At 42.4% G+C, this 21,314-nt stretch overlaps 1 protein-coding gene across 2 annotated transcripts in view; it reads right to left on the bottom strand.

The window, feature by feature from the left end:
• The window catches only part of MGAM (maltase-glucoamylase), a 194,531-nt gene that overhangs the window by 19,470 nt on the left and 153,747 nt on the right, over positions 1-21,314 (bottom strand). For both annotated transcript variants that reach the window (XM_061165959.1, XM_061165954.1), the window contains 18 exons: positions 19,853-20,007; positions 18,591-18,759; positions 17,938-18,034; positions 17,359-17,471; positions 16,773-16,898; positions 14,782-14,910; positions 13,023-13,130; positions 9,307-9,369; positions 8,365-8,499; positions 6,485-6,569; positions 4,878-5,016; positions 3,473-3,606; positions 3,164-3,198; positions 2,943-3,059; positions 1,662-1,810; positions 1,468-1,552; positions 677-733; positions 149-273 (listed from right to left, as the gene is read on the bottom strand). In XM_061165959.1, the coding sequence (XP_061021942.1) occupies positions 149-273; positions 677-733; positions 1,468-1,552; positions 1,662-1,810; positions 2,943-3,059; positions 3,164-3,198; positions 3,473-3,606; positions 4,878-5,016; positions 6,485-6,569; positions 8,365-8,499; positions 9,307-9,369; positions 13,023-13,130; positions 14,782-14,910; positions 16,773-16,898; positions 17,359-17,471; positions 17,938-18,034; positions 18,591-18,759; positions 19,853-20,007 (2,021 nt within the window). The remainder of the gene's footprint in view (positions 1-148; positions 274-676; positions 734-1,467; positions 1,553-1,661; positions 1,811-2,942; positions 3,060-3,163; positions 3,199-3,472; positions 3,607-4,877; positions 5,017-6,484; positions 6,570-8,364; positions 8,500-9,306; positions 9,370-13,022; positions 13,131-14,781; positions 14,911-16,772; positions 16,899-17,358; positions 17,472-17,937; positions 18,035-18,590; positions 18,760-19,852; positions 20,008-21,314) is intronic.

Here is a 21,314-nt window from a genome sequence, read left to right as displayed (position 1 = left end):
CCCCCAGATCCCTCTTGGAAGGTACTCTCAGAATCAGATCAATGAAACTGTCCATATTTAGTCTATCCGCCGTCGAGGTGGGCCACTTCCTAAAAGGCTGCCTCATTGTGGGAAAGTGAGGCCAACAAACACCACCTCTCTTCCTTACCTGGAGTGAGTATTCATTGCAGGTTCTTGCCAAGGCAGGATGTAGCCTCCTCTGATATGAAGGTTGATATGGTCAAGGGGAGCCTCCAGGACTTTCCACTCACCTATTGATTCATTGCCAGATCCCTAGAAGGGAGAAAGTAGGCAAGGAATGATGACCAGAAAAATAGATGAAATCAGTGCCCGCTTTATCACAAGTCCTTCCTTTCCAAGAAAATCAACAAAATACTGCAAATTGAAGCAGAAAATCTCTGGTTTTCAGCTTTGCTAAAACCTCTAAAAAACCTCTAGTCTTTTTTCTGTATTGTTCAGAAAAGGTAGGGGGTTGGGGAGGAGCCAATGTAACATAGGCATCAGATTTTCCAATATTTGTGGTTTTGTTGATACTTTTATTTAAGCAAACTTTGCATGGCCAAAAGGCTGAAAATTGCTGCCTTAGAGAATATGTGCTTGGAAGTCGGGAGAAAGGTCCAGGCCCCTTTCTGCCTGCAGGGACCAGCCGGGGCCCAGAAACAGTGTTAGTTCTTACCGTGTGGTAGTCATACCAGCGGGCTCTGGGAAAGTAAGCCTGGACCTGAAAAGTGTTCTGAAAAACAAAGTCAACCTGTCATTATGAATATGACAATGATTTACTTTTAATTTTTAAAATTATCTCTGTAGAAATAAGATTAAAAAGGGAACTTGATTAATGACTTTAAGAGTTGGAAAGGTTTTATTGAGAAAGATCCTAGGAAATTCTTCTGTGAACACAAAGAAACATAACATTTTTGAAAAGGTAGATTTTGCAAGAACGCAATATGATAAGATACCAAAATGAGAATCCTTTGTGGGGGTAAAGTTTCCATTCATGGAGATCTTGAAAAACAATCAAGATCTCCCTTAGAAGTTCTAGAAATGCATTTGCCTGAAAACAGGGAGTTGGATAAGACAACCTGGAGGGCAGTGGTAAGGAATCTGATCTAGCTGACAATGCAGGAGACACAGGTTCCATGCCTGGTCCGGGAAGATCCCACACACCACCAAGCAAAGAGCACCTAAGTCTGTGTGCTGCAACTACTGAGCCCGTGCTCTAGAGCCCAGAAGCTGCAACTACTAAGCCCACGTGCCCTAAAGCCCGTGCTCCACAACAAGAGAAGCCACCACAATAAGAAACCCTCACAGCACAACTAGAGAGTAGGCCCCACTCACCACAACTAGAGAAAAGTCCACACAAGTGACCCAGCACAGTCAAAAAAAAAAAAAAAGATTATCTATAAAATGCCCTTCCTGTTCTTTAGATTACATGATTGGAGGGTATCTGAGCTACAATGGAAAACTCACATTTTCCAGCACGGGGCTAATTAAGATGGCAGGGCCTAGCATGAACTGATGGTCTATATCCCATGTTGTGCGTTCCTCTGTAAACCTTAGAGAAAAAAAAATGTGAAAAATACACCCATATTGTTATGACAGTTGCAGAGAGTTATTCCCAAGACATCCCAGACTTGTCACTTGGGGAACCCAGCTCTACTCACTCATGGAGAAGGGGTCGGACCACAGTGCTGCCCTCGGCGTGAGCTTTATGCATTAGAGTGTAGAGGTAAGGAAGCAGAGTATATCTGGTCTGGAGGACTTTTCTTGAGAACGTCTCAAAGTCTGAGTCCCAGGCCACAGGATCTTGTCTCTAAAAGGGTAAAGTAGCAAGTGGAAGATCACCTCCTCCTTTCTAGCAGTATGAGAAAACGGCCAGCACGCACATATGGGCTTTCCTGGTGGCTCAGCGGTAAAGAATCCCCTGCCATCACAGGAGACATGAGTTTGATCGCTAATCTGAGAGTAACCCCTGGAAAGGAAATGGCAACTCACTCCAGTGTTTTTGTCTGGGAAATCCCATGGACAGAGGAGCCTGGCGGGCTACAGTCTATGGGGTCGTAAAGAGTCAGATTTAGTGACTAAGCACTCAGGCACAGGCACATATCCCATATGTAGGTTACACATCCTTTTTCCTCTAACTTCTAGCTTCCTCTTTGACTCCATCTGCCATCTTTATAAACTGGAGCTTCTTGCTTCCTTTTCTTTCCATGAACCCTTCAGGATAGGGTCTAGCCTTGGCCCTGCACTTGTGTAGAGAGAGATGGGTCTCCATGCAGCACTGACATAACTCAGTGAGATTTAAGTAAAATACAAATCCATCATTTCTAAAAGCAAAGGGAGCCTCTTTTTATTTCAGCTCCATAGGGAGCCATAAACATTTCTCTTCATAGGCATTAATAACCCAAGAGATGGGGAAAAGTATATTCTTGAAAATGGTTGGTAGTCTGGGCTCTTGAACTCTGTGGATTTTCCAAGCAATGGAGTTGCTGGTGATTTTATATTTTTCTCATCATACAAATAAGTATGATGCTCTTGAGTTAAGAAGAAGTGGTGGGGTTTCCCTGATGGCTCAGTGGTAAAGAAACTACCTGCCAGTTCGGGAGACCCAAGTTCAATCCCTGATCTGGGAAGATCCGATATGCTGCGGAGCAACTATGCCCATGCACCACAGCTATTGAGTCTGTGTTCTAGAGCCTGGGGGACCACAGCTACTAAAGCCCACAGCCCTAGAGCCCGTGCTCCACAACAACAGAAGCCACCACAGTGAGAAGCCTGCACACTGCAACTAGAGACTAGACCCTCCTCGCCGCAACTAGAGAAAAAGTCCACGCAGCAATGAGGGCCCAGTACAGCCAAAAATAAACAAATACATAAATAAAATTATAAGAGGAAGTTATGATGTAAGGACACGAAACACCCAGAATGTAACTGGCTTCCCTCACCCTGGTCCCAAATGTGTTGTGGTTCCTGGAAAATGGATAAAATGCCCCCAGCTGCATCCAGCGAACACACATCTCATACTCAGCATCTCCAAAGAATCCACAGATGTCTGCTCCTGTCTGAGAAGATGCAAAATCAGAGCATATTTTAGGTGGGACTTTGTGGGTTTCAGACACACCAAAATCTGAAATGGGGGATTCATCATGGCCCCAGTAGGACTTACATAAGAGATTCCAAAGAGACTGAACTCCATCATGCCTGCAAGGAGAAGATACAGCTGCGTTGGACACAGGAGAGCAGACCGTGGGAAGGGGAGGTTTGACCTGTCTCTTCTGTTCCACATTTGAAAGCTCTGAGTCACTTGTGATGAAAATGTCAGAAGATGGGTGTGCATTAAAACTCACACACCCAGAGCACTCAGCTCCCGTGGCTTTCACTGACTGCATGGATGACTATTAGACACGACCAACCCCGCTGAAGAGCACTCCAGCCCCCTCCCCACCTGGAGAGGCCCCAGGATAAGCCCACACACCAATGATTGACTTCTTCAGCTGGTCCCACGCGGCCGTGTTTTCGCCCAGCCAGTGTCCTCCCCAGCGGCCAGAAGAGGGGAAAGTGGAGCGAGTGATGACGATCCCTCGCTGTCCTGTCACCTCCTGCACGGCTCTGCTCGGAGGGGGACAAGGGGGTGAGCTGAGGGTGAATTTGAGGCTGGACAGCTGAGGAGCTGTATCTGCTATTTAAGTGATGCTGAGAGTGCCAGTCAGCTTCCCAGCAGAACAACTTGCAGATACAGCATCACCTAAAGTATGGATTTCTTTTTCTTTTAAAAAAATTTTTAATTAAAAAAAATTTATCTTATTTTGGAATATGGTTGATTAACAATATGTGGATTTCTTAAAAAAATTAATTAGCTGTCTACTTCTAGGTATGAGGAGGGCTGGGGTGAGGTGTAAGACAGATATTCACAGGACAATTACTCTATCCCAGGCATTGTACTGGTCATGTTCATGTGTACTGTCTCACAACCCTGGCCTACTTTTACTGTCAGGAAACTGAGGCTCAAAGAAGAGAGATAATTTGTCAGTCATTTAAAGAGCAAAGAGGTAGATCTGGTACCCAAATAAAAGTATATATGACTACAGCTCCCGTTGATAATATGCCCTCTACTAGGCTAATCCTCAAAACGCAGGAAAAATTTTGCACAGAGGGATAAATATATATAAAAGATGTTTAAATATTTCTCAATGGAAGGTCAGTCTTCTGTAAGATGCTTTAGCCCAAAAATAAAAACAAGATATGAGAGAAAAATCAGTGGATCAAAAGAGAAAATCTATTGACAGATGCTGGTGTATGATGTAATCCAAATATTTGCTAAAGAAAGCACCACATCGATAGGCAAAGATAAAGTATTCAGTAAGTGATGTCAGGAAAAGTAGCTAGCTATAGCGGAAACTAATCCATTTAGGTTACTGCCAATATTTCACACTAAAATAAGTCCAAAAATGGACAGGGATGCGTGGGCATGCATGCACATGTGCACACACACACACCTCAGTGAGAGGTAAAGAAGGCAAGAAATAAGGCAGGGGTATCCCCAGTGGCTCAGCAGTAAAGAATCCTCCTGCAATGCAGGAGTCACGGAAGATGCAGGTCCGATCTCTGAGTCAGGAAGATCCCCTGGAGGGGGACATGGCAACCCACTCCAGTCTTCTTGCCTGGAGAATCCCCATGGACAGAGGAGCCTGGAGGGCTACAGTCCATAAGGTTGCACAGAGTCGGACATGACTGAGGTGACTTAGCACACACACATAGAGTAAGGGTGGATGCCCGTGATGCAAAGAGCTTTGTCCCTGACCATGTCAGAACTCTAGACATTTACAGCCATAGGAAGAGATGAAAATCGTCTTGCTGGCCGGTGACAAAAGCACACTCACTCGTACGTGGGTCTGGCCTGGGCCCAGCCGTAAAGGTTGTGCACGTCGTAGTGGCGCACGGACGAGCCGTCTGGCAGCACCTGCTGGCTCTCCATGCACAGGGTCTGGCTGCTCAGGCCCTGGCCCTGGGACCCCAAGTCTGGGAGGAAATGCAGAGTTAATTCTTACAGAACCTGATTTGCACATTCACCAGAAATTCCCATCATCTTCACATTTCTCAACTTCAGCCAACAACCTCATTACCAGTAACAGCTCCAGTTTCAAGAAGTTTTTGTTATCAGGGTCCTGTGGCTGCTTAATTAATGAAAGGTAAGAAGAGGGTATGGAGCCAGGAAGGGGACGCTTCTGTTCCGCTCCAACTCCAATAGTTAGAGGGGGCTGCCATAGCCCAGTTAGGACTCAATAAACCCCTTTATGGTTATGATCGTCTCTTCCACTAGATGGCAATGTTCTCAAGGGAACAGGCCCTATTTCATCACCGCACTAATACTGCTAAAGCTTTCTGATTTGTCATCACTTATCTGATACACAGATACTAAATTAAGGAAAGAAGGAGAAAAAGGCAGAAAGGAAGGAAGGAGAAAGGAAGGGAGGAAGGGAGAGAGGAAGGAAGGAAGGATCTAGTGAGCAATAGTAAGCCTAGCAGTGAACCACAATTCAGGAAATGTGGAGTCCACGAATTACTGGGACAGTACTCTTATTGAAGTGAGTCACTTCCTTCCCTAGGCAAGAGTTCAAGTAAGGTATGAGTTCAAGGTAAGGGAAGAGTTCAACTTGTAAGGTGTTCAAAAAGACACCCTTAAACCCACTGATATTCTGTTTGTTTTTACCATGGGACAAACAGGGAATATCTTTCATGTAGGTTCTGTGAACATGGGCAGAAGGAGTGACAGAACTAGATTTCCATCATCTAATCAAAAGAGTGAAATGTGTATGTAGGGTGTGCACGTGTGTGTATGTGTGGTATGTGTATATGTGTGTCTTTGTGGTATATGTGTAGTATGTTGCAGTGTGTGTGATGTGCGTGGTGTGTGACATGTCTGTGTGTGTGCATGTGTGGTGTGTGTGCAGTGTAGTATGTGGTATGTATGTGTGATGTGCGTGGTGTGTGACATGTCTGTATGTGTGCATGTGTGGTGTGTGTGCAGTGTAGTATACGGTATGTATGTGTGGTGTGTGTGGTGTGTGACATGTCTGTGTGTGCATGTGTGGTGTGTGTGCAGTGTAGTATGTGGTGTGTATGTGTGGTGTGTGTGGTGTGTGACATGTCTGTCTGTGTGCATGTGTGGTGTGTGTGCAGTTTAGTATGTGGTGTGTATGTATGGTGTGTGTGGTGTGCAGGGGGTGATTTGGAGTGTCAGTTATTGGTTCATATTCATCACTATAATCAGATGCACATCATTGCTTGGTTTCTTTCATACCACATCATGCTATTATTTCTATGCCTGATTAATTGTTTATTTGCACTTATTCAATTATTCTACTCTACTTATGTCAGATTTAAAAGCGTTTTCTTGCCAAAATTAGGCTTCACTTTGACAATAACAGGAAAATTTGCAAGGCTTTTGAGCAGAGAAGTAATTTGGTGAAGACATCATTTTACATACATGGCACATAGGGTGGATTATTAAGAATTTCATCGCTGCAGCCCCTGACAGATCCATTCACAAAGTTCGATGGTTCATTCATGTTCTGCAATGAGATAGCAAAAAAAAAAAAAAAAAAAATTCCGTGGGTCAGAGGCAGCATGGCCCTTCCTGGAGATGACACTGGCCCCTCAGCAATGCGGTCAAACTCACACCAGCTGGTTGCATCACCGACTCTGTGTAATCTCAGGCACCAACCCAAGAGGACTGTAAGGAATCATTTTGGTTTAAGAAGAGTGTTAAACCTCTAGTTTACTTGGCATTTTTAGGCCTGTGAGGATTGGCTTATAGTGACAAAATACTGAAATTAGGCTGGAATCATGACCTAATTAAATCTCCTTTTGATTCATCTCCCCACACAAATCCATCTTTTCTATGCATGGATGACTCACTTTTTATCCATGGCTAATGGTTACTATAATCTCCTTATTATCAATAGTTTAGACTATTGATTCTGACACCAGCATAAACCCAAAACCAGGAGAAATCTCTAACTTTCTAACTTTCAGTAGATACAGTCCTAAAAAGTTGTAGGTAACTCAGAAACAAATCTAGAAATCAAATAATACTTGCAGGGATCTATTACTTAAATGCAAGAAATAGCAGTTCTTGAGGTGAATATTCATAGCCTACATTATCAGTGGAAAACTTAAAATGTTGTATATTAAGTGATCTTAAGTGAAAGTGAAAGTGAAGTCGCTCAGTCGTGTCCCACTCTTTGCGACCCCAAGGACTGTAGCCCACCAGGCTCCTCCATCCATGGAATTTTCCAGGCAAGAGTACTGGAGTGGGGTGCCATTTCCTTCTCCAGGGGATCTTCCTGACCCGGGGATTGAACCCAGGTCTCCACATTGCAGGCAGACATTTTTATTGTCTGAGCCACCAGGGAAAGCCCTGGTGATCTTAAGTAGGACACACTAAAATGCAAAGCCAGGCTGTTCCGGAGGACTCTTGGCTACTGGAGTTATTCAGCTACAGCTTTCTCGCAGTGGAACAAATACCACAGAGCTGTTGGGATTTGTGTTGCACAGGGCTTCCCCTATCTCTTCACAGTTGGGTTAATCTGTGTCCTTTCGTGCCCTGGGTCTGCCTATCCTGATGGTGGCCAGGGCAGCCCCAGGGCCACCACTGGGCTGAGAGGTTTGTCTCTGGGTCAATGGCAAGCTTCTTTCATCCTGGCCCAGACTGGAGAAGCTCTTCAGAGCTGACCTGGAATATGCTCGGGAGCTCAGACCACTGCACAGTGGAGGAGGAAACTGGGGTACTGACATGCTTCCCACTCGTAGAGAAACACCATTAGAGGAGCCTTTGAATGTGTGTCCCAGAGACATCTCAGGAAGCCCTGCTCTTAAGCCTAGCCAACAACCACAGCAAGCATCAGAATGGACCTCTGAAGCTGGAGTTTTCCCAGCCCTGTGATGATGACAGTTGCCTCTGATCCATGCCTTGCCCACCCCTGGCCCTGCCCTGTATCACAGGATGGGCTCTTGGGCTCTTTTAGCACTGGCCTCTGTGTAGGTCTGGCCAATGGGAAGCACTGGCGAGAGGTTAGAGGGTGTGGAGCTAAGAGAAGTTAGACATGTGTCCCTCTTTCTTCTCCAAGCAGCAACTTGAGCGGTGGCTCATCGCCTTCAGGGACCCCAGCTTCCACTAGGCAGTATGTCTCTGGGCAGACATACGATTCTCTCTGCTCTTCCCGGTGGTCCCAGCACCTTAGCTCTATAACAGCATCCCTCTCGTCCACTCCGCCAGCCCTAGCTTGCTGCTTTGGTAGGTTCTGAGTTATCTCCCTGTGTTTCAACTGCTAATGTTTTCAAAGAAAGGCATGAAAGATGACTTACAATCCACAATCCATCAAACTTCAAGCTCTTCTCTGGCTCTCGAGGGTTTCTGTAGAGCTCTTCTATTTCCCTCTTCCACCAGGCAGCCGTGCTATTCCGCAAGAAGTCAGGAAAAGCAACGTGGGCTTTATACAACTGTAAGGAGGACACGTGCTCTTATGTGGGGTCTCAGCTCTTCTGTGGGGGGACGGGGGTGCACAAAGACTGGGAAGGGGAGACAAGCAGGTATTTGTGCAAGGCTCTGCCCACTCGGTGTGTGCCCTAACCTCATATCAGTGGCTGCAGCTGCAGTTTATTGCGGACACACACACACCAGGGAAGGTGACTCCATACTCTCCTTTCCTAGAAGGTTAGGTAGTCTTTAAGTCCCATTTTAAACATGGGACACTTTACGATGTCATCATATAAATAGGAAAATTAACCATCAGTGTCTAAACAGTCAAACTTCAGAGCACAAGTGCTTTTTCCCCATTGGCCAAATCAAGATCAGTCATGCAGGGAAACGTGAGCTGCAGTGTGGATGGGATGCTGGATGCCCGAGACTGATGTGGCATCAAGTGCTGAGTCAAAGCCACTGCTCCTTTCAACTGGCCAGCACTTTCTTCTATATGTAGATGATTCAAATTAAAACCCAATCTGTTCATAAACCCTCCAGTGAAAAGATTTCAGACTTTCCTTCATTATTTTTAACCAACTTTAAATTCAAACAAAATACAACCCATTGAAGGTGCACAGGTAAAGGTATTTCATATATAATTTCCTTCTATACAATTCCAGTTTAGCTGCCTGTTGGGTTTTCCATTTGCAGAAAATTTTGCTTCCAGAAAATTACTTGTTGACAAGTACACTCAACTCAGAGCTACTTAACCAAACATCAGGGTAAAACTCTTAAGTATCCAGATGTTTAGAACCATGTAGACAAAAATCTGTGTGTTACTGTACCTTAACCTGAGTTTCGTGATCAAGGGACCCATCCACATTCACGTTGGGCAGATCTGGCCAAACCTAGAAAAAGAAAAAGAAAAATTAAAACCTTCAAAAGGCATTGCACACAAACCATGAGATGTTTCACATGTTAGACTCTAATGACATGCATCTCCATATAATTCCAGGGGATATTTGGAATTAATTAAATTGCAAAGTCTGCATATATGGAATTTTGTTAGGTGAAAATAGGTTGGGATCTCTTGATTCATTCCATCAGTTTTCAAAATTTTACTTTTGAATGTTATTAACTAAATCCCTTCTAAGCACATCCTCTGTACAATCACTTGGCAAATGATGATTTTTTCACTGACTTGCCTATCACAGACTTGTAACAAATTTCCCCTTATAAAAAATACATATTAAGTGTGACTCTAAAGGAATAAGATTGATTTCTGTTCACAACCCATACACTTAGCCTCAAGGCTTTTAAGCAGTATCACAACTTACTAAGGACCCCAAGTATACACAGCATTAAAAAAATTCATAGTATCAAAAAAAAATTCATATGACAAAACCCACTGGAAAAAAAAATAATAATAATAAAAAAAAAATTCATAGTATCAACCAATTTCATCTATAATTAGAAGGACATTAACTGTATACATTTTGGACTTCCTTGGTGGTTCAGACGGTAAAGCGTCTGCCTACAATGCAGGAGACCCGGGTTCAGTCCCTGGGCTGGGAAGATCTCCTGGAGAAGGAAATGGCAACTCACTCCAGTATTCTTGCCTGAAAAATCCCATGGACAAAGGAACCTGATAGGTTATAGTTCATGGGGTCACAAAGAGTCAGACACGACTGAGTGACTTCACTTTCACTTTTCAACTATATACATTGATTCATTCATTCAACAAATACTGAACATTTACTATATGCCAGGCTCACTTCTATAATCTGTATCTGCTGAGCCTTAAGTAAGAAACAGTTCTTGTTTTCTCCAAGTTCACAGATGGAACATAAGCGAGTTGCAATATTCAAAAGGGAGAACAAAGCTGGTCTTTGGATGCTCTCTAAGAGTGAATATTTAAGTTGGCCTTGAAGTGCAGGTATTATTTGGGTAAGTTTGGAAGGAAACATTTGAAGGCACTTGAACAGGGCATTCAGTTCAGTTCATTCTCTCAGTCGTGTCTGACTCTTTGTGAACCCATGAACTGCAGTACACCAGGCTCCCCTGTCCATCACCAACTCCCAGAGTTTACCCAAAACCATGTTCATTGAGTCGATGATGCCATCCAACCATCTCATCCTCTGTCGTCCCCTTCTCCTCCTGCCCCCAAACCTTTCCAGCATTAGGGTCTTTTCAAATGAGTCAGCTCTTCGCATTAGGTGGCTAAAGTATTAGAGTTTCAGCTTCAGCATCAGTCCTTCCAATGAACACAGGTTACTTCCTGACCTGTATATAGGTTTCTCAAGAGGCAGATCAGGTGGTCTGGTATTCCCATCTCCTTCAGAATTTTCCACAGTTTATTGTGATTCACACAGTCAAAGGCTTTGGCAGTCAATAAAGTAGAAATAGATATTTTTCTGGAATTCTCTTGCTTTTTTGATGACCCAGAGGATGTTGGCAATTTGATTTCTTGTTCCTCTGCCTTTTCTAAAACCAGCTTGAACAGGGCATTAATCCAGAGCAAGAGTGTTGCAGCAAAACATAAACGAGTGAGGAGCCTTTGGCACATACCAGCCAAACAGGCCTACAGTCATTTTCGTTATTCTTTAGCTGTTACTACTAACAGACTCTTGAGAAACCTGTATACAGGTCAGGAAGCAGCAGTTAGAACTGGACATGAAACAACAGACTGGTTCCAAATAGGAAAAGGAGTACATCAAGGTTGTATATTGTCACTCTGCTTATTTAACTTACATGCAGAGTGCATCATGAGAAATGCTGGGCTGGAAGAAGCACGAGCTGGAATCAAGATTGCTGGGAGAAATATCAGTAACCTCAGATATTCAGATGACACCACACTTATGGCAGAAAGTGAAGAAGAACTAAAGAGCCTCTTGATGAAAGTGAAAGAGGAGAGTGAAAAAGTTGGCTCAACATTCAGAAATCTAAGATCATGGCATCCGGTCCCATCACTTCATGGCAAATAGATGGGGAAACAATGGAAACAGTGACAGACTTTATTTTGGGAGGCTCCAAAAATCACTGCAGATGGTGACTGCAGCCATGAAATTAAAAGATGCTTACTCCTTGGAAGATAAGTTATGACCAACCTAGACAGCATACTAAAAAGCAGAGACATTATTTTGCCAACAAAGGTCCATCTAGTCAAAGCGATGGTTTTTCCAGTAGTCATGTATGGGTGTGAGAGTTGGACCACAAAGAAGGCTGAGCACCAAAGAATTGATGCTTTTGAAGTGTAGTGTAGGAGAAGACTCTTGAGAATTTCTTGGACAACAAGGAGATCCAACCAGTCCATCCTAAAGGAAATCAGTCCTGAATATTCATTGGAAGGACTGATGCTGAAGCTGAAACTCCAATACTTTGGCCACCTGATGCGAAGAGCTGACTCATTGGAAAAGACCCTGATGCTGGGAAATATTGAAAGCAGGAGGAGAAGGGGACGACAGAGGATGAGATGGTTGGATGGCATCACTGAATCAATGGACATGCGTTGAGTAAACTCTGGGAGTTTGTGATGGACAGAGAGGCCTGGTGTGCTGCAGCCTATGGGGTTGCAAAGAGTTGGATACAACTGAGTGACTGAACTGAACTGAACTGAACTAAGAGACACTTGTAGCTGGACTTGTCCTTCACAAAGCTAATTACTCTCTGACTCCATGTAGATTATATTCTATACTTGGCATTCTTCTCCTACACTCCCTGTAGCATTCTCCATTTCAGAAAGAAGGTCCTGGGTTGATAACTTCAGGAACACCAGACTTGGCTGCTGAGTTGCCTGATGCCAGCTGTGGCCATTTTGAAACTTTGCAGCAGAAAAAAAGATGCAAGACATTCAAGAGGATATAAAACCTCTCTCTATTCCTAAGAGAGCAAGGCACAATTATTGAGTCACTGGTCCACTGTTTTTCCCTTTTGCCTGGTAAAAATAATAAAGCTACTCTTTTCTATTTCCTCCAAATGTTGTCTCTGTATTTCTATTCAGCATCGGTAGACAGGGAGCCAAGACTTTGGCAACAAGATGAAGCAGCATGGGATATTTACAGAGCAACCCTGGCTAAGAGCTACTGTCATCCAGAGTCAGGAAGTCCACTTAAAATCTTGTTGCTAAGAATCAAACAATGAGTATGAGGATTGACGCCACAAGAGAATGAAAAGAGATAAGAGGAGGTTAATTCATAGCATTCAGTGATTTAGTTAGATACTGATTAAGCATCCTGGGTCAAAGATGAGAGTAGGTGACTGAGAGACAGATTTCAAAGTCCTTTTCAAAGGGATTCTTTATCTTTGTTAAATGACCAGTTGGCATATATAAGGGGTGGGTCATTGGAATACTTCCAGACAATAAAACAAGGCTCACTGATATTTTAGAGGATTAGACCTGAAACCTTAGCCTTATTAATGTTTATTGAGCTAATCAGTATCAGACAGATTTCTACTCATTCATAATTTATAAATTACCCAATATATTTTGCCAAGAGTTATTGCATCTCTTTTAATCAATTGTGACACTGATTAACTACAGGCATCTTATCCAAAATCTTACCTTTCCCCAGACAATATCGCTGTTGTCTGGCCATTTGATGAACACATCACTTTCCTTCCCTCTGGTGAATGTGAGATACTGGGTCTCATTGCCAGAAATGGCTGGGTCCTGCAGTGAAAGCGTTTAAAACATCAGAAATGAGAAAAACATCACCAAGAAATCTCTTCTCTAAATGTTTAACAATTCACAGTGCAGAAAGAAATGGTGAGAAATAATACAACACACCACACACACATCCCCCATGAATAATTGAGAGCTAAAAACTATGTTGATGTTTCTCTATAACATTATTTTATTTATTTTTTGGCTGCAACATGTGGCATGTGGGGTCTTAGTTCCCCAACCAGGGATCAAACCCACACCCCCTGCATTGAAGTGTGGAGTCTTAACCACTGGACCACCAGGGAAGTCCCTCTCTACAACATTCTTGAGGAAAAAAAGTATGCTTATGTTTGAAAACAATTCCTGGAGATAAACCAGGTTAATAAAACATTACTCTCAAGTGGAGAAGTCTAACTCATTATGTTTCCACAATGTAATGGCAATAGTCCTTAAGAACACGAAATTCCTTTCTTCTATTCTGTGACCCAGCTTGTCTATCTCAAGTTCCCTTCCCTGTTCAATCTATCCCATACCTGACTCAACTGCTCTCTAAATAGCATCATACTTCACAACTGTCATAGAAATTGTCACTACCTATCTGAAACTATCTTTTTTTTAATGTTTATTTATTGGGGGTCTCCCTCTAGTAGAATAAAATCCCTGTAAGAAAAAGGACATCTTATTCTCATAGATTATAAATACATTTTTTAGAAGAGGGATTTTCAAAGACCCAGTGTTTAGTCAATACTTGAATGAATGAATGAACAAAAGTCAAAAAATACTGCGCAATTTCTGGAGGCTAGAAGGAAGGATCATTTGTAGGTAACTACTTCTGTGTTTGATAAGATAACAGCTTCCAATGTAAAATGTGTGCTCAGTCGCTCAGTCAAGTCCAACTCATGTGACCCCATGGACTATAGCCTTCCAGGCTCCTTCTGCCCATGGGATTTCCCAGGTAAAAATACTGGAGTGAGTTGCCATTTCCTCTTCCAGGGGATCTTCGTGATCCAGGTATCGAATCATTGCCTCTTGTCTCCTGCATTGGCAGGCAGATTCTTTATCACTGTACCACCTGGTAAGCCCCCAATGTGAAATAATAAACTGATATTCTGGATCTTAAATCAGTTGTTTATGAATTTAATTTAGAAGAAATAAGCCCCTTAAACCTCACCATTGTTGAGTACTGGTGATGGTAACTTAAGAGGTTTTTGAGCCCCTAAGGGAAAAATGAGATTAAGATACAGCTATTTTCTCCAAGGCATAGCCTGAAACAGTGAGAGACACTCTCTCTCTTCTTTACTGTTTTTTTTTTTTTGGGGGGGGGGGGGCTATATCTAGTGTTACACACTCTATTGTATTGTTGGCTATTATCTAGTATTTCAGTTTTCTAACTCTACCGAAAGAATGTAATAATAAATTGCCTCCCAATAACGCAGTTTTGAAAAATAAATATTGCAATCCATCATCTTTTAAAAGCCATTTTCATTCATTCTTCTTTTGTTTATTTGCTTTTTAATACTTTTTAAAAAAATTATAGATTCATAAGAAGTTACAAAAAGTGTTCAGGGAGGTCTTCTGTATTTTTCATCCAGTTTCCCTCAATGTAGTTTTGAACTATAGAAGCAGAAAACAGGATCTAGTCTTTCTAAATACCTACCAGAACAAGAACAAATCTCGTGCCATTTTTCTTCATTTGCTCAATCAGGAGACCAAGATTTTGAAAGCTGGGGCTGAGGGTGAAGTCCAGCTTCCGGTCCATGTAGTCGATGTCTACATGTTGGACATCCTGTAGAAGGAAGCAAGCAGGATACTTAGGTCCCTGCAGCAGGAGCTCCTCGGGGCACACGAGTTGCTCAGCCAGGCTCCGGTTCTACTGCCTGCAGACTCCAGACCAGACCTCCCTGAACTTCTTATCTGTTACTCTCCTAGACTGACTTTTCAATTCTGCTGATTGAAATTGCTTTTTAATCTCTACATCCAGCTCACCGGTTCCCATTCTTTCTCTTTCTGCTCCTCCAACTGTATTTCTTCCCTTTCCTTCCCTCAATTTATGTCTTTTCCATTCTTCAGATCTGAAACCCAATGAGCCTATTAAACAAAATGCTGGTTGAATGTTCAAGGGTAGAAAGCCATACTTGCCTGAGAAACAAAAGATTGTATATCTGTGTCTTTCCCCCCCACCTTCAATAAACCTGACTGAATTTATTCACATTTGCTGCTACTGTTGCTAAGTCACTTCAGTCGTGTCTGACTCTGTGCGACCCCATAGACAGCAGCCCACCAGGCTCCCCCATCCCTGGGATTCACCAGGCAAGAACACTGGAGTGGGTTGCCATTTCCTTCTCCAATGCCTAAAAGTGAAAAGTGAAAGTGAAGTCGCTCAGTCGTGTCCGACTCTTCGAAACCCCATGGACTGCAGCCTACCAGGCTCCTCCGTCTATGGGATTTTCCAGGCAAGAGCACTGGAGTGGGTTGCCATTGCCTTCTCCTATTCACATTTATAACTACATTATTTTATAGTTTTCTAGAATGTATTTATTTCTGCCACTCTCATTTGACTGGATGAGCCTTGGAGTGAGAACCTTGTCTTCCCTCTTCTCTATAAAGCACCAACTCAGGTTTCTGCACATGAAATTCACTTAATCCTTGATTGCTGAATAATGACATCATGTGGTTAATATTCAGTTCCTGGTGGGGAGATGATGATTCTTTTTAGCCTAAAAGTGATAATCACCTGAATTGCCTTAAGACTTTAAGTAAAAGTTGTTCGAGGGAGGAGAGATTTGTTCATAAGCCAAAACTCGGAAAGAATGAATCAACACATTATTAACATTAATTGTCTCTGTGAGGTAAACCCATGGATTTTTTTAATCTTTTAATTTTCCTATCTTTTCTAATTTATGTTTAATAAGTATCTAGAATAGCAGTCTATAAAAAGAAAAATTAAGCCTGGATGAATGTTTCAAATTATCTTTGATGAGAATATCATAATGCTTTATTTTATTCTCAGCTGCCAATCATTAATTGTCCTCCAAAACCTCAGGAGGTGAATTGAGAGCAAAACAACTGCGTGATGAGAAACTGATCATTACAGGAGGATAAAGAACATGCTATTTATGGAATTCTGCCTGTTGACAGCAAATGACTGAACTTCTAGGGCTTTATCTAGGGGATAGGTTGTTGTAGGATATGCTTATGTGTATGTGTGTGTTTAAGAAAAAGTGAAGGCTTACTATTAACTGGTTTCATTCATATTCTCCTTTTATATCCACCCTCCCCAAGAATAGCCACAGTACAATTTCCTAAAATGGTTATAATCTTGAGATGATTTTCAGGTCCCAAAAGTCATGTCTCAAAGTCCAGCCATGGCTACTGCAGAATATTCCTGGCAAGAGGCAGGAACAGTATCCCCCAAGCATCCCTCAAACTGCTGAAGGATTTATGCAACTCTCAGTCTGCAACCCTTGATTTTAAAGGGTTGCCTGAAATAAACTTAAAAGGTAATGTTTTCTAGATCCACAGCTACATTTTCTTCATGCTGAAGTAGTCATCACTACTTGAATGAATTTCTATGAAGATTTTCCAATCTATACTTAGCCACAAATTCCCACCACTAATTAAACCACAGACTGAATGAGGGTATCATACGTAGGGAATCTGAGCAGCCATCATTGCATCATACAAACTGGAGATTTCATAATCATTCTGGTATCCATAGCGACTCAGCTGGAATCCCAAGGCCCAGTAGGGAATCATTGCTGGGCGACCAATCAACTAAAATAAAAAAGAAAAATAGATTCAAGTCAATTTCTTTGGGAAGAAAAGATGATTGACTTATACTTGAAGCAACTTGAGCTCTTCTGTGAAGCTGTCTCATCTAAGAGGCCTCACTCAAGAAAAACAAGAAAGTCAAATAAATATGGATTAATCATAGAGATGCAGAATGATAGACAGTCTCTCTATAAACAGTATCCACTCTAGGAAACCTGAGAACTCAGTGATTATCACTGATTTGAAATTCTCAGGAAGGCAAATAGTTAAGAGAAGTATGGGACATCAATATGCCTGTAGAGCCCCTAAACACTAACTCCTGACTTTCAGAAAAGACAGCAATAATGTAGTAGGGACATCTAAGGGCCTTAAGGGCGGAAAAAATGGCCTTTCTCAGCGCTAAGAACAAGGCAATACCCAGCAAACATTGGATAATATATTGATGGGTAGAATAACTTCCAACCTCAGTGTATTGCTGAGTTACAAGCTCAGGGGTTGGCCCCAAAACCATATAAAAGTCCAAAATGCCTCCTGTGGTGCGATATGTCAGGGCAGGAGTAGGCTGGAATGTCACATCTGTTAAAAAAAAAGAAGAAGAAGAAGGTGAGGAGTATCCTTGAAACTATAAATCTCCCAGTCAGGGACTCTGCCCTAAATTTTGCTATTTTCACTTTCTTACATTCTTATTTTAATGCCCACTTCCTCTAATAAGCCATTTCCCATAAAGTAGAATCAGAGAGGGATATTCAGGTACCTCAAACATAATCTCAGTCTCGACATCTTATTATCACTTTGTGAAAAAGAGCTAAAAGGTACAGTAAATAAGGTCACACAAGATAGGCACTGTGTTTACTGAAAATTGTACCCCTTATACCTGGCCTAGTGCTCTTAGTAAAACTTGAATAAATGAATGAATGGTAGGTGAGTTTATCTGTTTCATTTGCCTTGCCCTTGACTTTCCTTATTTCTGTTGATGTTCCAGATCGCCGAAAGAGGTCCCAGATGTTTCTGGTGGTACACAGGGATTCTGTGTCTGTCTTACCCATGGCATTGCTATTCAGCAGGAGCACTCCGTGGGCACTGCCATCCTCCTCCAGGGCCATGTAGTAGGGGTGGACACCATAGGAGTTCTTCTTGTACTAGGAGGGTTGTGGGAAGAGCAGGAGGGTAATCAAGAAGAGAAAATCCAAGAAATCATTTTCACATCATAACCCAAACAGCAAACTCCTGTGCAGTATTGCAGATTCAGTACAATGTCATGTCTCTTGTGAAGACTTCCTTGACCCTTCCTTCCATCCCAGGTGAAAACCTAAGTGCCCTCTCCCCCTATGCCTTCCTTGTTTATTACTATACAAATCTATTGCAGCACTGGTTACACCACATTACCATTATTTCTGCCTCTCTCTCTTTCTCTCTTTTACTAGTTTATAAGCATCTGGAGAAAAAGGCAGTGTCTTAATAAGACACTGTCTCATTCTATGTGTGCCTGACATGTAGAACATATTAAATAAAAGTTTATGAAATAAATAAAATCCATAGTCCACAGGAAATATATATATATATATAATAGGTAGTTTAGGGACAGAAAGGAAGGAGAACCTTAAATATGGTGTATTTCATCTGAGAGGAGAATATACAGGGATTAAACTAAATTTACATAGAGTAAAAATATTGATGATTTTGGTCTGTGCTTACCGCTGGTGGCTCATCTCGGGCAAACATCCCCCACGTGTGCCAGCTTATGTTTCTTCTGAAAGCTGTGTGCTCAGTTTCCCCAAAGCCATAGAGGTACTCAGAGGGGAGGCGTGTGGAGATGGAAAGGAACATGTCCCTGAAGGTGAAGCCAGGGAGCTGAGAGTCCCAACTGCAACATGAGAGCAGACCTTGGTTCAGAGCTGGGCACAGGCCAGTGCAAACACGGGCTCCAAGGGGATCGATTCCGAAGCCTCCTGAGTGGCTGAATATCTGGATCCATGCTCAAATACTGTGAGACGACCCAGGTCATAACAATGGCCATAACTCACTGCCAAGGTTCCGTGTTGGCATCTTTATTTGTTATCTGTCTTCTGCAAGGCTGAGAATTCCTTTACTGGGTCCTGGGTTCCTGGACCACAAGGACCACATCACCCTCATCTCTGTATTTCTACGTCTCCTTGCCCAACATATCAGCTTGAATAAATGCATAAATGAATGGATAAGATAGAAGCACATTTTTCTGTGGAAAATATGATACTCTTAGAATGGTTTTCTGGATTGGCCAAAGAACTTCTTACCAAAGAAGGGGACAGACAGAAAGTCAGACATACAGTCAGAGAGAGCTGAAAGCACATGTGCGCACCCAGGTCACAGTTTCTACATGGATGGGGAACCTCAGGCCCAGGCAAAATCCAGACCTTCACTCCAGTCCACTCAGCAGCAGGACAAGGGATAAGAGATGACAGCTCCTTTCATGCTTACCACTGTGAAGAGGCTTTGAGTTTTGAATGTCAATAGAAGCAAAGACTGTAAGAAGCCACTTTGCCCTCCTCAGTAACCTTTGTCCTTCTCTCCTGACTCTTCTGTTATTATTTCTTAATGAGAGTACATAGAACTTATTTCTATCACGGATTATGTCATACTTATTAAATAGAGTTTCCTGTCCTACTTAACAGGAACAAAGAATAGAATATGTATTTTCCTTTCTCTAAAAACAAGCACCACTTAATTAGCTTTTGTAAACCTTTGGTTGATTCATTTTTCTTGTTAAGGACTAATGGAAAATTAAATCCTTATTGAAGTAGGGGAAATAGATACATTCTTCATTGAACATATTGACATAGTGTCTCTAAAATTAATATTTCACTTGCATGATGAGAGCCACTATAATTAGATCTAGAATCACTCTGCTGCTGCTGCTGCGTCACTTCAGTCGTGTCCGACTCTGTGCGACCCCATAGAACCAAATAAAGAGTGCTTACATCACAGTTCTGGAGCTTTTTCTTCGAATCTGGATCCCAAAAGGATTGTTCTGAATCTTGACTTCATACAGACGGTTTTCAGGGGAGCCCACTGGAGACGAAGGGGTGTTCAGAGGCACTGGGACCTCGTACCTTTTATTAGTGGGATCATAGATCTGCCAAGAAGAGAGAAGGAAGCTTCTTCATGGAATCTCAGGCCTACAATTCCTTGTGCCAGCTTATATCAAATACAATTCAGTTTCCATATTTTCTGGCTGGTCTGAACATATCAGGAGGCATCAACTATCCTAAAACAAACACATGTGAGGCCTACCCACCTACTGTGCCCAATATGGAGCCTGAACTCCAAAAATGCCTCAATATGACCTATTCAAAGCCAGCAAGGACACTTCTAAAAAATTTGTGATATAAGGGTATAGAATCTCATGGATAGAATGTGTGTGTGTGTGTGTGTGTGTTTATGAGGGTGTGGTATGGGAACATGCATGTGTATACAGTACCTTATGTGTGAGCATGTGAGTATATGTTAGAAATTAGAGAATTGAATTTATTTATGGACACTGAGGTCTTCTTACTTGTGGAACTTCCAGATGTTGTACAGTTTTTCCATCCCTAAGATGGCTCTCTTGTACCCACTGCTTGTTCCTATTTACCTGACAGGTATGATGTGTGGGAAAAATGAGAGAAGGGGAGAGTGTTGTTGGAGGCCCTGGAGTACTGCCAGGATGAGCAAGCCTCCTCTTCCTTATCATACTATCAGCCAACTTTTTACACTTCAGACAAGTCTCTTTTCTTGATAGGTAAGAAGTGGATTTATTTAGAGAGAAACACACTTCACAGGCAGAGTGTGGGCCACCTCAAAAGGCAAGAACCACCTCAAAATATGGCATGGTTAGTTTTTATGGGCTGGGTAATTTCATAGGCTAATGAGTGGGAGGAATTATTCCAACTATTTCAGGAAATGGGCACGGATTTCCATGAATTGAGACACCGCCCACTTTTCAGCCCTTTATAGTCAGCCTCAGAATTGTCATGGTGCCTGTGGGCGTGTCATTTGGCTTGCTGATGTTTTACACTGATCCTATATTGAGGATCAAGAGGCTCAAAGTCTAGTGGAAATTGACTTGTCTGCCATTTTGGACCCATTTGGATCTAATCAGTTTATGTCCTGTCCTCAGGTTTTATTATTCTCTTGTGCCCTGTCCCCTTCCCTCCTGTTTCAGACAAGTTTTCTCTAAAGCTTTGCTTCTCAATATTGTGTTTGTCAGGCCAAAAGCAGCTTTCACAATGTTTCACATTGTTAAGCAGGATCACCAGGGAACTTGTTAAGACCACAGAATCTCAGCCTCACCCCAGACTTTCTGAATCTGGCTCTTCATTTTCGTAAGATCTCTGAGGTAACTCATCAAACACTGAAGTGTGAAAAGCAACATCTAGAGCTGACATGTCCAAGGAGGTACCC

The sequence above is a fragment of the Dama dama genome, chromosome 18 (assembly GCF_033118175.1).
Source record: "Dama dama isolate Ldn47 chromosome 18, ASM3311817v1, whole genome shotgun sequence".
Lineage (NCBI taxonomy): Eukaryota > Metazoa > Chordata > Mammalia > Artiodactyla > Cervidae > Dama > Dama dama.
The sequence above is the reverse complement of the archived record's forward strand: the minus strand, read 5'-3'. Positions and strand labels throughout refer to the sequence as shown.